This window comes from Cornus florida, unplaced genomic scaffold (genome assembly GCF_030987335.1).
Source record: "Cornus florida cultivar Cherokee Brave unplaced genomic scaffold, ASM3098733v1 CherokeeBrave_3.0.0_Hap2_Chr06, whole genome shotgun sequence".
Classification (NCBI taxonomy): Eukaryota; Viridiplantae; Streptophyta; class Magnoliopsida; order Cornales; family Cornaceae; genus Cornus; species Cornus florida.
The window spans coordinates 91,939,835-91,952,728 of NW_026775576.1; the positions used below are offsets into that span (position 1 = coordinate 91,939,835).

The 12,894-nt window shown below is 34.2% G+C and overlaps 2 protein-coding genes across 2 annotated transcripts; one reads left to right on the forward strand and one right to left on the reverse strand.

Moving 5' to 3' along the window:
- The first annotated feature begins 2,887 nt into the window (after positions 1 to 2,887).
- Positions 2,888 to 4,253, forward strand: LOC132314592 (transcription factor MYB41-like). Its single transcript, XM_059813436.1, has 3 exons — positions 2,888 to 3,150; positions 3,262 to 4,071; positions 4,181 to 4,253. Exons 1-3 carry the CDS (start codon positions 2,888 to 2,890, stop codon positions 4,251 to 4,253), a joined length of 1,146 nt encoding a protein of 381 aa, XP_059669419.1.
- Positions 4,254 to 9,494: 5,241 nt separating this feature from the next.
- Positions 9,495 to 11,146, reverse strand: LOC132312889 (inositol-tetrakisphosphate 1-kinase 1). Its single transcript, XM_059811447.1, has 2 exons — positions 10,952 to 11,146; positions 9,495 to 10,815 (listed from the first exon to the last, which is right to left on the reverse strand). Exon 2 carries the CDS (start codon positions 10,779 to 10,781, stop codon positions 9,744 to 9,746), a length of 1,038 nt encoding a protein of 345 aa, XP_059667430.1. The 5' UTR covers positions 10,782 to 10,815; positions 10,952 to 11,146; the 3' UTR covers positions 9,495 to 9,743.
- Between the last annotated feature and the right edge of the window lie 1,748 nt (positions 11,147 to 12,894).

The window sequence follows — 12,894 nt, forward strand, 5'->3', positions numbered from 1 at the left end:
TTTTTATTTTTTAAAATAAACAATAATTTATAATCCAGATAGTATAAGGTGATGATAGTGTTATGATGATGACATTCTTGCGTGTTAAAACATTTTTGGGCCTTGAAAATTTTCACATTAATTGATGAAAATAGAATTAAGCCATTAATTAGAAGGTTTATAACCCTTTTTTTTTTTTTTTTTTGGGTTGGGGGCTTTTAAATTTTGATGTACCACAAACACTACATGTGGTTTCTGATATGTGGGATCTTATTAACGTTGGAACCAAAAACCATATTCAGAGTTAGACCCCACATATTTTATGAGCTTGATTTTTCGTGTGAAGAGAGCGGCGGTGTTGTAGCGTGTTGGATCAATAATTTATTTCGAAAATTGACACATTATTTTAAACTCGATTAAATGGATTAACTCATAAATTAAATTGTTAATGTCAATAATGTGTTGATTCTCTATTTCATTTGTTGTTATCTACATCAACAACACCACATCATAACTAACTTATGAGGAGGTGAATAGGTTCAACTTGCTCTTTTATCCAAATTTTTATTAATTTAAATTTATCAAAATAAAAGTAAATCAAACACCCACAAATCGATAATTTAAAGTGCAAGTAAAGTAAAAAATAAGTTTAGAGAGACACCAGATTAGTAAGGAACCCTAATCGGTGAAAATCCAACAATTTAAAAAATTTCGAAGACTGTTACACGGTCTCAAACGAAAAGATTCATTATGTATGAAGTAAAGTACAATTGACTTCGATTAAGACTCACACTCTATCATTTTACCAAAAACCAATTGATAAGTGTCCCTAACTTTGCTACTCCCCCGTTCAACAGCTCTTGACCTCATACTTACTCTTGATCTCTATAAAAGGATCGCTTGTAAATCAACCAACATTCCACGAATGTCTTGATTCCTTCAAAGTGTGATCTTCTCCTCTTTCTTTTCTGTTTTTTTTTCTTTTTGTCAAAATCGAAATTTTTGAAGTTGAAAAGAAGTTCCGCTTATCGACCGATAACAATGGAATATTCAAATACGCAAACTCCAATTGGACAATGAACAACAACCTAAATCACTGTGTATAGTTGCGCACTCTAAAAAATAGAACAATAACAAACTCTCAAAATCTCAAAGAGTCTTTTTTAAGGTTTTGAAATCTTCAATGAAAAAATCATGATAAATTGTGTGTAAATATGATATAGAGAATTAGAGAGACCCAGTAGGGTTAGAAAACTTGTCCAATTTCGTGCTAAAACACCGCTCTAATTCATTCAAAATGATATTAGAAATTGATAAAAACAAAACTTTCCTTTTTTGTTCAGAGTAGTGTAATCAGTTCTACATGAAAACCCAACCGGTTGGACTTTTCCTGAGTACTAGTTCTATTATGAAGTGCAACCAGCCGGTTAGGCTTACGTAAAATCCCAAGAACTCTAATCCAACTCCAACATTGTTGTGAGTAGCTTCACTTGAGTTTTCAGCTTCCAAAATCGAGACTCAAATATAAATAAAAAATTACAACTCAATTTAAAATTTGTTTTGATCACCGAAATATGTCAATTACATTTTATATTTCACAATTCAGACGGGATCAAAGTTTGTATCATATCTTCCCAACTTTTAAATTAAAGTATTAAAAGAATTTTCTAGTGAATTACCGTTCAGAAGAACAAAAAAATTGCCACTTGAGTATTATATGCATACTCGTTTACCTAGTTACCCATATTATATGTACGAGCTATAAAAACCGAAACATCCAAATAGAAAACTCTCAAAAGTCGTTAGAAGGCGATTGTTTGCATGGCAGGTCCCACACAAAGACTGAATAGTTTTGCGTGCGTTGAGAAGCTTAGTACCACAGTCAAAACACAATTTATAAGGACAAATTAATTAAGGAAGTTTCTTCTCAGTGTTGCTCCAAGAAAATTTATCTATTTGACCTCTCACTCTCTGCCAAGTGTAGACCTAACTGTATATGGTTGCAACTTCCCCACTATGTCTTCTATCTAGCGTAATATTTACTGAAGGTGGCAACCATTAATTCCTTGCGCAACAAGAAAAGGTTATATTAACTAAACGTTGAAAATAATTGCTTACACTTCTTGCGTTTATGGTTTTTAAAATTACCCCCTCAATCTCTAGCCCATTTTTGTTTTCCGATCCGGTATATAATTTAGCCTAGTTGTGTTTAGAAGTATGAAGAAAATTTAATATAAATTTTGAATTAAATTTCTTTTAATTGTCAATTCGATACTGCTAAACATAGCTAAATATCTCATCAAGTCTCCTTTTGTGTTTCATGTCTTAAATTATGTCCTCCAATCTCAGGACTCGTCTGTTTTTTTCCCCGGTAAAGGTAATTAATTTATAAATTAATTACTCTATTATATAAAAGTTAGTTCCTTTCTCTTCTTCTTGGTAATTAGTTAAAGCTACAATCCTCACTATGGAGGCAAGAGTCGAGAATTAATGATTCAATTCAAAGTAGTTTATCATAGCCTTAAGTTACCATGCATAAATGCAATACAAGGGTATATTCGGAATTTTAAATCAAAATAAAAAATTAATATATAATAACAAATCAATATATTACTAGTATCAAATGACATCTCATTCGGGAAATGCTTCTATATTACACTTTCCGCTATGTTATTTTAAACATCCATACATTACTATAAAACCAGCACACACTTGATTACTCTTAGATATCCTATATATAGATATGGTATCTCTTTGTGCTCAGGCCACAAACTAAATCTAAGGTTTGTATTATTCTTCTCTTTATTGATCCATCTGTTTGTGTTTGTTTACATATATATATAGGAGCACTCTATTTTATGAATACCAGCTAATTAATTTCCTCATGCATGCAGTAGATACAGGGAGTATGGGGAGATCACCTTCCTCCAATGAGAATGGCCTCAAGAAGGGTCCGTGGGATCCAGACGAGGATCGGAAACTCATCGATTTCATAGAGAAAAATGGTCATGGAAATTGGAGTTCACTTCCAAAGCTTGCAGGACTCAAGAGGTGTGGAAAGAGTTGTCGCCTGAGGTGGACTAACTATCTCCGTCCCGATATAAAGAGAGGAAACTTCGCCGACGAAGAAGAGCAACTCATCATCAACCTCCATCAACTCCATGGAAATAAGTAAGTAATTAATTTATAGACCAACACCTTTAAACTTCTATATATATATAGACAGATATATAATGGGTCGGATATATATATATATATATATATATATATATATATATGCAGGTGGTCTAGGATAGCAAGCTATCTTCCAGGAAGGACCGATAATGAAATCAAGAATTTTTGGAATACCCATCTAAAGAAAAAGCTACTGAACATGGGTATTGATCCAATTACTCACAGACCAAGAACTGATCTCATGATCAGTCTTCCTCAGCTACTAGCAATGGCAAACTTCATGAACACTACTACTAGCCCATTGACCAATCTGTGGGACCAGCTCAATGCTCTCTTCATGCTACAATCACCAGCTGATCATCATCATCATGATACCACACAGCTAGCAAGAACCCAATTGTTACACAACATACTTCAAGCCCTAGCCAGTACTAGTAGTACTAGTCCACCTCCAACCATTCAAGCTCTAAATGACCTTATAGGTCATCAACAGCTTTATGAGTACCTTAGGCCACTCATGAATTCTCAACTTGATCAAGGACCTACTGGTCCTGTCAGTTTTGATCCTAATTATTCAGCTCAAATTCTTCAATCGGGGCCAACGAATTTCCCAAACTTAGAACTACTCCTTGATCAATATCAACAACCCATGGTTACCTCCAAATTTGAAGTTTTTACAGGTGATCATAACAATAATGATAGTAATGTCACTACTCCGATAGGAAATTCTTCCTTTCCTGCTTTGGTTTCGGCCTCCCCCGAGTCTTACACTGTCAATCAAATGCAAAATAAGAACAAAATCAACCACCCAACTCATCATCTCTCTAACCCCTCATCATCTACTTGGACCAACTTTGAAGCTTGGGAAGAACTTTTGGATGACGAAGCAGCTCATTCTTACTGGAGAGATATTATAGAGTAAGTATATTAATTCCTCCGTCAAAGTCTTTTTTTACCCTTTTTTGTTTCTGTATTGTTAATTTTATAATATTTATTTATTTATTAATTATTTTTTAATCCTTTGCAGCCAAGCATCTTCAACTGCCTCCATGGCCAATCTCGACCTAGAAGCTCCTTTCAGTTCGAATCAGATTATGTAAACACGTTTATTGTAAACAAATAATTTTTCGTTCTGGAGTTGGTTTTAATTTATGTGTATGAGATTTCAACAGCTATATATTGTGTATATCAATTGCTGTCGCCATTGTATATACAAAGTACACCGCATATTATTATGTTCAGAGTGTATATTTTCATATAAAGAAATATTATTATAAACCCTAATCTTTTTTGTTCACCTAGCTCCTGTTGCATTTTTGTTCTAATTTTATATGTTGTCAACTTTTTCAATATAGAGGTAATGTATAAGGTATCTATCACGTGATCAGTGTAGTCGACCTAAAAATCCAGTTCCAGTGTACTGGAGGGTCCGTAGAGAGGAACATAATATGATAAAAAGACTAGAGTGGATGAATTTAAAAAAAGTTAGTTGTAGTTATGTGGAGGATTTGTGACACGAAATGGACATGTGAAAAGCACCCATCTGGTTGAAATAGAAATCAGTTTGACTTTAAATAGAAGACAAGAACATGTCAAACATCTCTAACGTGGACAAACATGAAACCAAAGACAAAAAGCCCTAGATCTATTTCCAATGTCTTTGGTTAGGAATCTGAATCCAATTAATTAAATTAACCCCACAAAAATTGAACATTTCGATTCATCAATAGTTGTTTTTGATTAAATAATTGATAGTTTCATTTACCTTTTTTTATAGAAAGTCACTACTATTTGTTAATCATTAGGTAAGACTATATGTTACTCTTTGATAGACGCAAAATATTTGATGCAAAAGTAAGAGATTTACAAATCCCTATCCCTCCTCTCTCTTGCGTCTATTGTCGTTATAATTGTATCTAGTAAATTGTTACAAGTAATGTCATCTTATTTTAAAATGAAAGGTTTAGTGTTAAAGAACTTGTGGTGATAAAGTTTGTATGTAAATTATCACAAAAATAAATAAATAAATTATTATAATATAATTAATATATTTTCCCACGTAATGATGTTATTTACTTTTGATAAGAAAGTTAGAGAAAAATTCAACTTATTATCTCATGGTCTCCCTTTTAGGTTGGGTCAAGACTTGTTTGATTAAAGTTGAAATAATTTTTACATTGTTTTAAAGAGTTTTAGTTGATTTATGCATTCAAAAATAGTGTCATCCAACTGTTAGAATTGACATCTTACGTTATAAAACTTAACACCATTGAGTCTCGCACACCTCAACAAGAGCAAGAGATCGTTACTCTATAGATCTATATATATGTGTGTGTATTTATATATATATATATATATATATATATATATATATATATATATATTTCTTTGATGTGTGTGTGATAAATAAAGTGAAAAAAGTTATATAACATTCTAATACAGAAAATGATGTAAAGTTTCCTATTCTAGTTTAGGAGACAAAATGCCCATAAGAAATCCCAATGTACAAGCTAACCTTGTCATGATGTTTTAGTAGGTGTACTATTGACCTTTAGAAAACAACTAACCCTACCTACCTTGCCAAATATGTTGAGATTAATCTAAGCTTTCGTCTCATGGGAGATAACTGAATATACATACAAAAATATATGTATATAATATAATATATACACTACTGTATTGGTACAAGGGAGTAGTGAGACCATGCTAAACATCGAGAGTAAGCTGAAGATAATGTTTTTGTATCATCATATCATTGAGACCCTAGTGAGGCAAAGCTATGCGTCTGAGACTTGTTTACTCAATAAATAATAAATAAATAAAGCTTAGAATCCTATTCAGATGTAATTATCTTTTTTATAAAATTTTATTTATATTTCTATAAATTTTAAAACACCCTCCTTCACTATGCCATTTATATTTTGTTATCCTTTTATCTAACAACTCTTCATTCCTCCCTCCTTAAATAATTTGAAATGGCAAAATTTTCACATTCTTGCCATGTAGAGACAGCATTTTTGGCAGCTCTACATAAAAAATAAAATAAATCAAATAAGAAGTATTTTTATAATATAAAAAAATAGAAATTAAGTTTGAACACGAATTCCAAATCATTGTGCAAGAATACAAGGATTAAAAGTAATGATGGGTTAATTAGTAAGATTGATAAGACATACAAACAACCAGTAGAAGAAGATATATAGACTTGAGAAAATAAAGATGCATATGGCATACGAATTACCATTAATAAGTAAAAAATATAAATTAGGATGAGATAGATAATAGGTAGTAATTAATCACTAAGCATATGCAGCCAATACTACTACAAATTAAGACAGTAGACAAACATACTATCCTAATTACAATCTCAAAGACTCAACTACAGAAGGGGATTGACAAAGACATAGCAAGCTGTGGATTACTCCGGCAAGAAGCATTTCTTTTTATTGGAAGCTAAACAAACTCGTCCGTTCGGGATTCGAATTCTCAACCTCTTTTTAAAAAAAGGAAAGATCATACCAACTGAACTAATGCCCGGTGAGTGCTATGTCAGGAGCATTTTTCCTCCAACAATTGTCATATAAATTAATCACCGGTAACCGCTGCTCCACGGAATTCAAGGACAAGCACATAAAATACAAGAACAATTATCATTTATTTTTATCTAACTACTAAATCTAAAATTTGGGTTTTTCGAATCCAAACTACTAGACTCTAAACCATTTCCAGTTCCTAGAGATCTATGAATTTTTATTTTTATTCATTTATGTATTTTATTTTAATAGACTCAACTAGAACTAGTAACAAGTCTAATGCAAAGGAACAAACTAGTAATATAAAAAGGAGAGGAGAAGGAATATATATATATATATATATATACCTGCACTTTTCGTCAATGGATGCACAAAATTGAGTAGATGGTTGACACGCACTTGTTATGTTTCCCATCACCGATTGATTGCGTGAACCGGGCTGATATATAATAATACTGCAATAAGGTTGGCTGCCAGGCAGGCTTGAAGTGGATCAATTACAACTTGAGCTATGCTCACACAATGGTTCGCAGCAGATCCCAACAACCTGTCAACACAAGTATTCCGGATAGTAGCATGTGTCAAATTAAAAAGATAATTTAATTTTCCTAAGGTTTCGACATATCGCGCTCAGAATTTTTTTATTTTTTTTCTTTTTTAGCACAAGCAAACAAACCAGATATTATTGCAAAACCAAAGAAAGGTGGATCATGTAACCAATGAGGCCACACATCCCATTCGTTTGTCACCTTGATTACACATTCGGGGAGCCCACTTCAAAACAAAATTATCCTAGTAATCGTGAAACATTCACCGAACATCTTCGAAAACTGTGACCGAAATACTGTCATTTGGGGTAAGAGTCATTGCTCCTTGACAATCTCCTTCAATCTCCACTTTGGTGTAACCCTAGTTGAACAGCAAATTGATACCTTATCTAAGCATAAGGATTTCAGCATTAAAGCTGATTAATAAACTTTTGCAAAACTCACTCTAACCTGGAAGAGCATGGGGGGGGGGGAGAGTAATTGAATTTCAAGTCAGGATCTCCTGGGATGATTTTTTGTTAGAAGTCAAATTTTATTTTTATTTTTATTTTTGGTTAGTTTATCTAACATTTTCTTAAGCTTCAGGAACTAAAGGGTATTATGCAAACCTCTAGATTTTTTTTTTCCATCAAAATTCAGCTTTAGCAACCAATAAAATCACAGAGAACAAAGCGTCGAGACGACCAAAGATCCCATTAACAGAAACACAAAAATCAGCTCCTGAATAGCCCTCTAAACCATCTTCTGCTCAACCAAGAAATCAAGAAGACCAAAGATCCATTAACAGTTTACACCATTGAATAGCACAAAAACCAGCCCCTGAAAAGCCTCCTAAACCATCTTTTACTTTTCTCAACACTCTTTCCAGCCAAACCTGAACCTATACATCAAACCTTAACCTTAATAGCTATATTGATAGTGCAAATTCTTGATGATCATACATTGATTTTGGTAGCGGAGATTTAACAAGTGTCCACGCACTTGTACTAAACCAGTAAGGTCATGTTGCCAGCCTCTGCTACTCTCTCCCTGCTCCCTCCCTTCTACCCCTAAATGAGTTATGATCATGCACCACCAACAAAATAAGGAAACTGGACATGAAGTGTTAGTGCCCAAACATGGGGGCCGAACACAGGGCTCTAACTACTCCAGAATTGCAATACAACATTTGGAGTGCACTAGCAATAGAAATCTTCCCAGGCACTATTAGAACATAACAAGAGTCGAATGAACAGATATGGCACAACAATTGAGCGACAGAGTAAGGGTGCGACTCACCAGAGGCAGACCATTTCAGAATTCTGATTAGCCAGTGATCCACACTATCAGAAATTCGAAAAAGAAAAAAGAATGGAACTTCTAGGATAGATTGGTTCACACATCTCCTTATTGGCCTCTTATGTATGCATAGTAGTGACCGTCAAATAACATAGGACAAATGCTATATTCTGAAAGCAGAACGTGGCTTGCTTCTATTGATCGCATTGACAAAGCAAGAATGTCGATAACATCTAACAATGTCAATTAATTTAATCCATCCCGCTAATGAAACAAAAGACTAGAAGCAATGTTGCATGCACCAATACCTTAACTGCTAAAAAAGGTGAAAAGGGCCCCATAATCCCAACATTGTGATATGTATCACTCACATACTTTGCTCATCACCCTGCATCTTCCTACTATCACTAAACTCTCAAGTATGTACTCTCTTTCATGTCCAAAATCACTGCCTCTCTACACGTGTACAATCATTTAGATTGAGAAATTCACAAATTACAAAATGTGATTGATGTCTATAACAAGATTTAAAGTTCTTATCCTATAATCTATAAAGACATGGAGTAGGGAAGATGAAACCTCATTTCCTGTTGAAATCCTCTGGCTATATCAGCAGAAAAATCTAATAGCAGCATTTCACCCTTTATTACACATCATGCAGCATTGTCGCAAAAGACATATTAACCATCATTAGCATATACATAACCAATACAAGAATGATGAAAAGACATATATGACAGCAAAAAAGATTCATGAATCAAAAGCACTAACATCTTCACACAATATGACACAGTATGCAAACCAAATAAAGAACATCCCTCAAAAGAAGTTCTGGTCATCCCAAACTTCAAATATTTGAATGCTACCTATACTTGGCACAATGTCAGAAATCAGAATACACATAATCAAAATGTTAGAAAAAGGTAACACAAGCCAAAAATTGGTGCAGATCACCATATAACTTGACCATGAGTCAACACAATTCCAAAAATAAAGTGCAATTTGAATACATTGTACACACCTCGCAATAAACAAAGTAAGAGAGGAAGCACCATTGAAAAGGTTCAGTAAAACCCACCAATGCAAATTATTAAGTATCAGCATTACAAAAGGAACCATGCATTTTATGCAGGGCCAAATCAACAAACTCGGTACATAAGCATTATTCTCCTCCTAATGGGTAGAACAGCATAAGCTCAATCTTCCCCATCTTTGTGGAGGAGGTTGCTCACTAGTTCTGTTCATCCTTGTCACAAGTAAGGATCTCCCTATGATCAGAGCCACTACCCTGATTATTTTTAGCATCCAAACTCGCCTCCTCGTCTCGTTTCTTTTGTATAATATCCCAGAAAAAGTCTGTTAAAACATTTTCATATGAAGGCATCTTAGCATAACCAGGAAAGTAATTGATGTCAACAACAAGATACTTATTTCCAACCCTATTGTCCTTGATCACGTCAAAGTTAAAAAGATTAAGCCTCAAGGCTTTTCGCAACCCATTGGCTATCTCAGTGACAAAACTCAATGGCGGCATATCAGCCTCTTCAACAAGCCTTGCATCAAGATCATCAGTCTGATCTTCACTAGCCAAATTCGATATCTGCGAGAACGATAACAGACCCTCCATTGTCCCCAATTTTTCCTCTGAAATATCAGGCAATGACCTCCTCTTCACACACTGTGCGTATTCCCCAACAACATACACCTTGAAAATGACTCCACCATGGTTCACAAACTCCTGCAAAACAATCGGCAGTGGTGTCAGCCCATTCAGTCCTTCCTTATTGAACACCAACAACATTTGGTGCGAATTCACACTCCCATTAGCAACCAACGGCTTGGCAATAACAGGAAACTTCAATTCTTCAAGAGCTTTCTGGTCCAACAACGATTCTTGATTGTAGATCACAATCTGCTTCGGAACCCCAATAGTTTCATTTTCTTGAGATATTTTCAATCCATTCACAACTTGAAGCATTGATACCCTATTGTGGATCCTTTCAATGGCGTCTGGCTGATCAACTATGACAACATTAGGGTTTTGTAGGGAAAACCCATCCAATCGTTTCTTCCATTCTTCAACATAAAGTTTGTGTATGATGCAATCAAAAGGACCTTGTTCGGTCAATGGTTTGTCGGTATGGATTCGGATGAGATCAATACCACGGTCCTTGGCATGTTGAACCAAGGAAGGTTGTATGAAACTCTGCTCTTTCTTCGGCGCAAGAGCGTAACCTATGCGACACTTTCTTCTGGCTAATTCCGACATCGCCTTTGGAAATCTTGAATGTGTGTTGAAATTCCTGAGAAACAAACAGAAAGATTAAATATTTCTACTAGTAGTTAAAGAGAAATATTAGCAAGTAGGTAGAGAGAGAGTTCAGCAATTCACAACAAGAATCAACATTTGCATGTTGTTCGAAGATGAGATTAACTAACCTAATTCTAGAGAGAGAAAGAGAGGGGGGTGGTATGTGGGGGAGGAATCCAGCGTTAGGGTTTAAAATAGGGTTTTGTGCAGAGCAATCCAGTGAAGGTAAATATGGTGGCGTAGTTAGAACGTGTGTGTACACGTGGCGAGTTAGAGAGGAGGTGAGGTAGAGATTCGAGTTTCGTCATTTATTTATTTTTTTATTATTATCATTATTATTATAATTTCACTCCAATTTAACCAAATTTTATATTAAAAAAACTTTTAAAAATAACTATTACTCAACTTACAAACATTTATTTTGTCCGTTACTCATACTCTTAGAACTCTACTTAAACACTTTTTTGACTTTGTCAAAAATTCATATAACCCTAATAATTAAATAAAAAACTAAAATATCCCAACATGCTTTACAAATTTTACAATTATATAATATATTGGTGTGTGTGCGTGTGTTTGGGGGGGGGCACCTCCCTCTCGCACCACCACCAGTGACGTCGGCCACCACCAACTACCAGTCTCGTCGGCCACCACCAACTACCAGTCTCGCTATACTCATTCTAACTTATCTTCAACCATTACCCCCAGTTTGTGAATCAATTATTCAGAGTTTAAACCCATCACTAGCGCCACACCTCAATCACCACCACTCACCGGCGAATCCCTCTTCTCCGGCGAAGCACTACCTCCCATTCCTAACCAATAACTTTGTAATCCAATCTACCCATCGAAGTACAAATGCCCCAATCAACTACCACCACCAACAACTGCATAAATAGCCTCCACTGCGACACTTGCCACATCCACTTCAATGACTCAATTGCAATTTTCGATGCTGTCATCGCACTGTCGTTCGCGTGCTTGCCATCGCAGTCCGGCACCATATCTATTTCTCCCAAATTTGACGTTTTCCTGACCACGGTGGGTCAATTAGGGTTCCAACAATTCCTTGTGTCGCCAATATGCCGAGCCTAGGTGGAATGATTTTTGAGAATTTTCTATTTCTGTAAATACTCCAATCTGCTTCAGCTTCACAGTTATTTATGTATATATATTGTAAAATTTATGCGCAGTGTTTGTTTTGTCTTAATACAAAGTGGATGTGGGGTTGGGATGGTGGTGGTGGCTGCTATTACAAGATTCATTAGTTGGATACAAAGTGGTGGTGGTGATTGTGGTTGGAGGTGGGGATGACAGTGGTGCAAGCGTGCAGAAGAGGGAGAGAGTGAATTTTAGAGAGAGAAACAAATGAGGGCAATTTTGTCTTTTAAGTTTGCTATACTTTGAATTTAAATAAATTAAAAAAATTAGGATAAAATTATCATTTCACACGTTTTTACGATATTAGTAACGGAAAAACAAAATTAGACCTAATTAATAGTAATTTTTAAAAATTATTTTAATATAATATTTAACTAAACCTGAGGGGGTGTTATTGAAATTAATCTTAATTTTTTTTTTTTTTATAATTTGAAAAGAAAAGAAAATTTATTTTTGGTTAGTCAGAAACGCAAATTTTTGTAGAAAATTGATTTTTTACACAAAATTTTACTAAAAAAATACAAGAAAATTTTGCTTTCAAGAAAACTATCTAAAATTTCAATTACACCCCCTTTCACTCTCTAAAATAAATTACTTTTATTTCATGTATGATTTTTATATTATTTTAATTTTTTTTAAATATTTATTAATTATAAATTTGTTTAGATTTATGCTATTTTTTTAATAAGAAATGGACAAATTAGGTAATTCATAATATTTTTTTATTAATTTTCATGTTATTTAAACTGTGAAATGAGATTTTTTTACAAGGTTTTTGAGAAATTTTCATGCTAAACAAATAAATCCTAAAACCCTATTAGTATTTTACAAAAAATTTGGCAATTAAATCAAATATGAAAACATCTGTATCAAAATTACCAACTTCAAACTTACTTGACTAACCCCGCAA

Excerpts from the sequence above, each read along its gene's own strand:
- LOC132314592 (XM_059813436.1), top strand. The coding sequence starts at position 2,888 with ATGGGGAGATCACCTTCCTCCAATGAGAATGGCCTCAAGAAGGGTCCG. Across the intron at positions 3,151-3,261 it reads CATCAACTCCATGGAAATAA|GTGGTCTAGGATAGCAAGCT; the intron begins GTAAGTAATTAA and ends ATATATATGCAG. Across the intron at positions 4,072-4,180 it reads TACTGGAGAGATATTATAGA|CCAAGCATCTTCAACTGCCT; the intron begins GTAAGTATATTA and ends AATCCTTTGCAG.
- LOC132312889 (XM_059811447.1), bottom strand. The coding sequence starts at position 10,781 with ATGTCGGAATTAGCCAGAAGAAAGTGTCGCATAGGTTACGCTCTTGCG.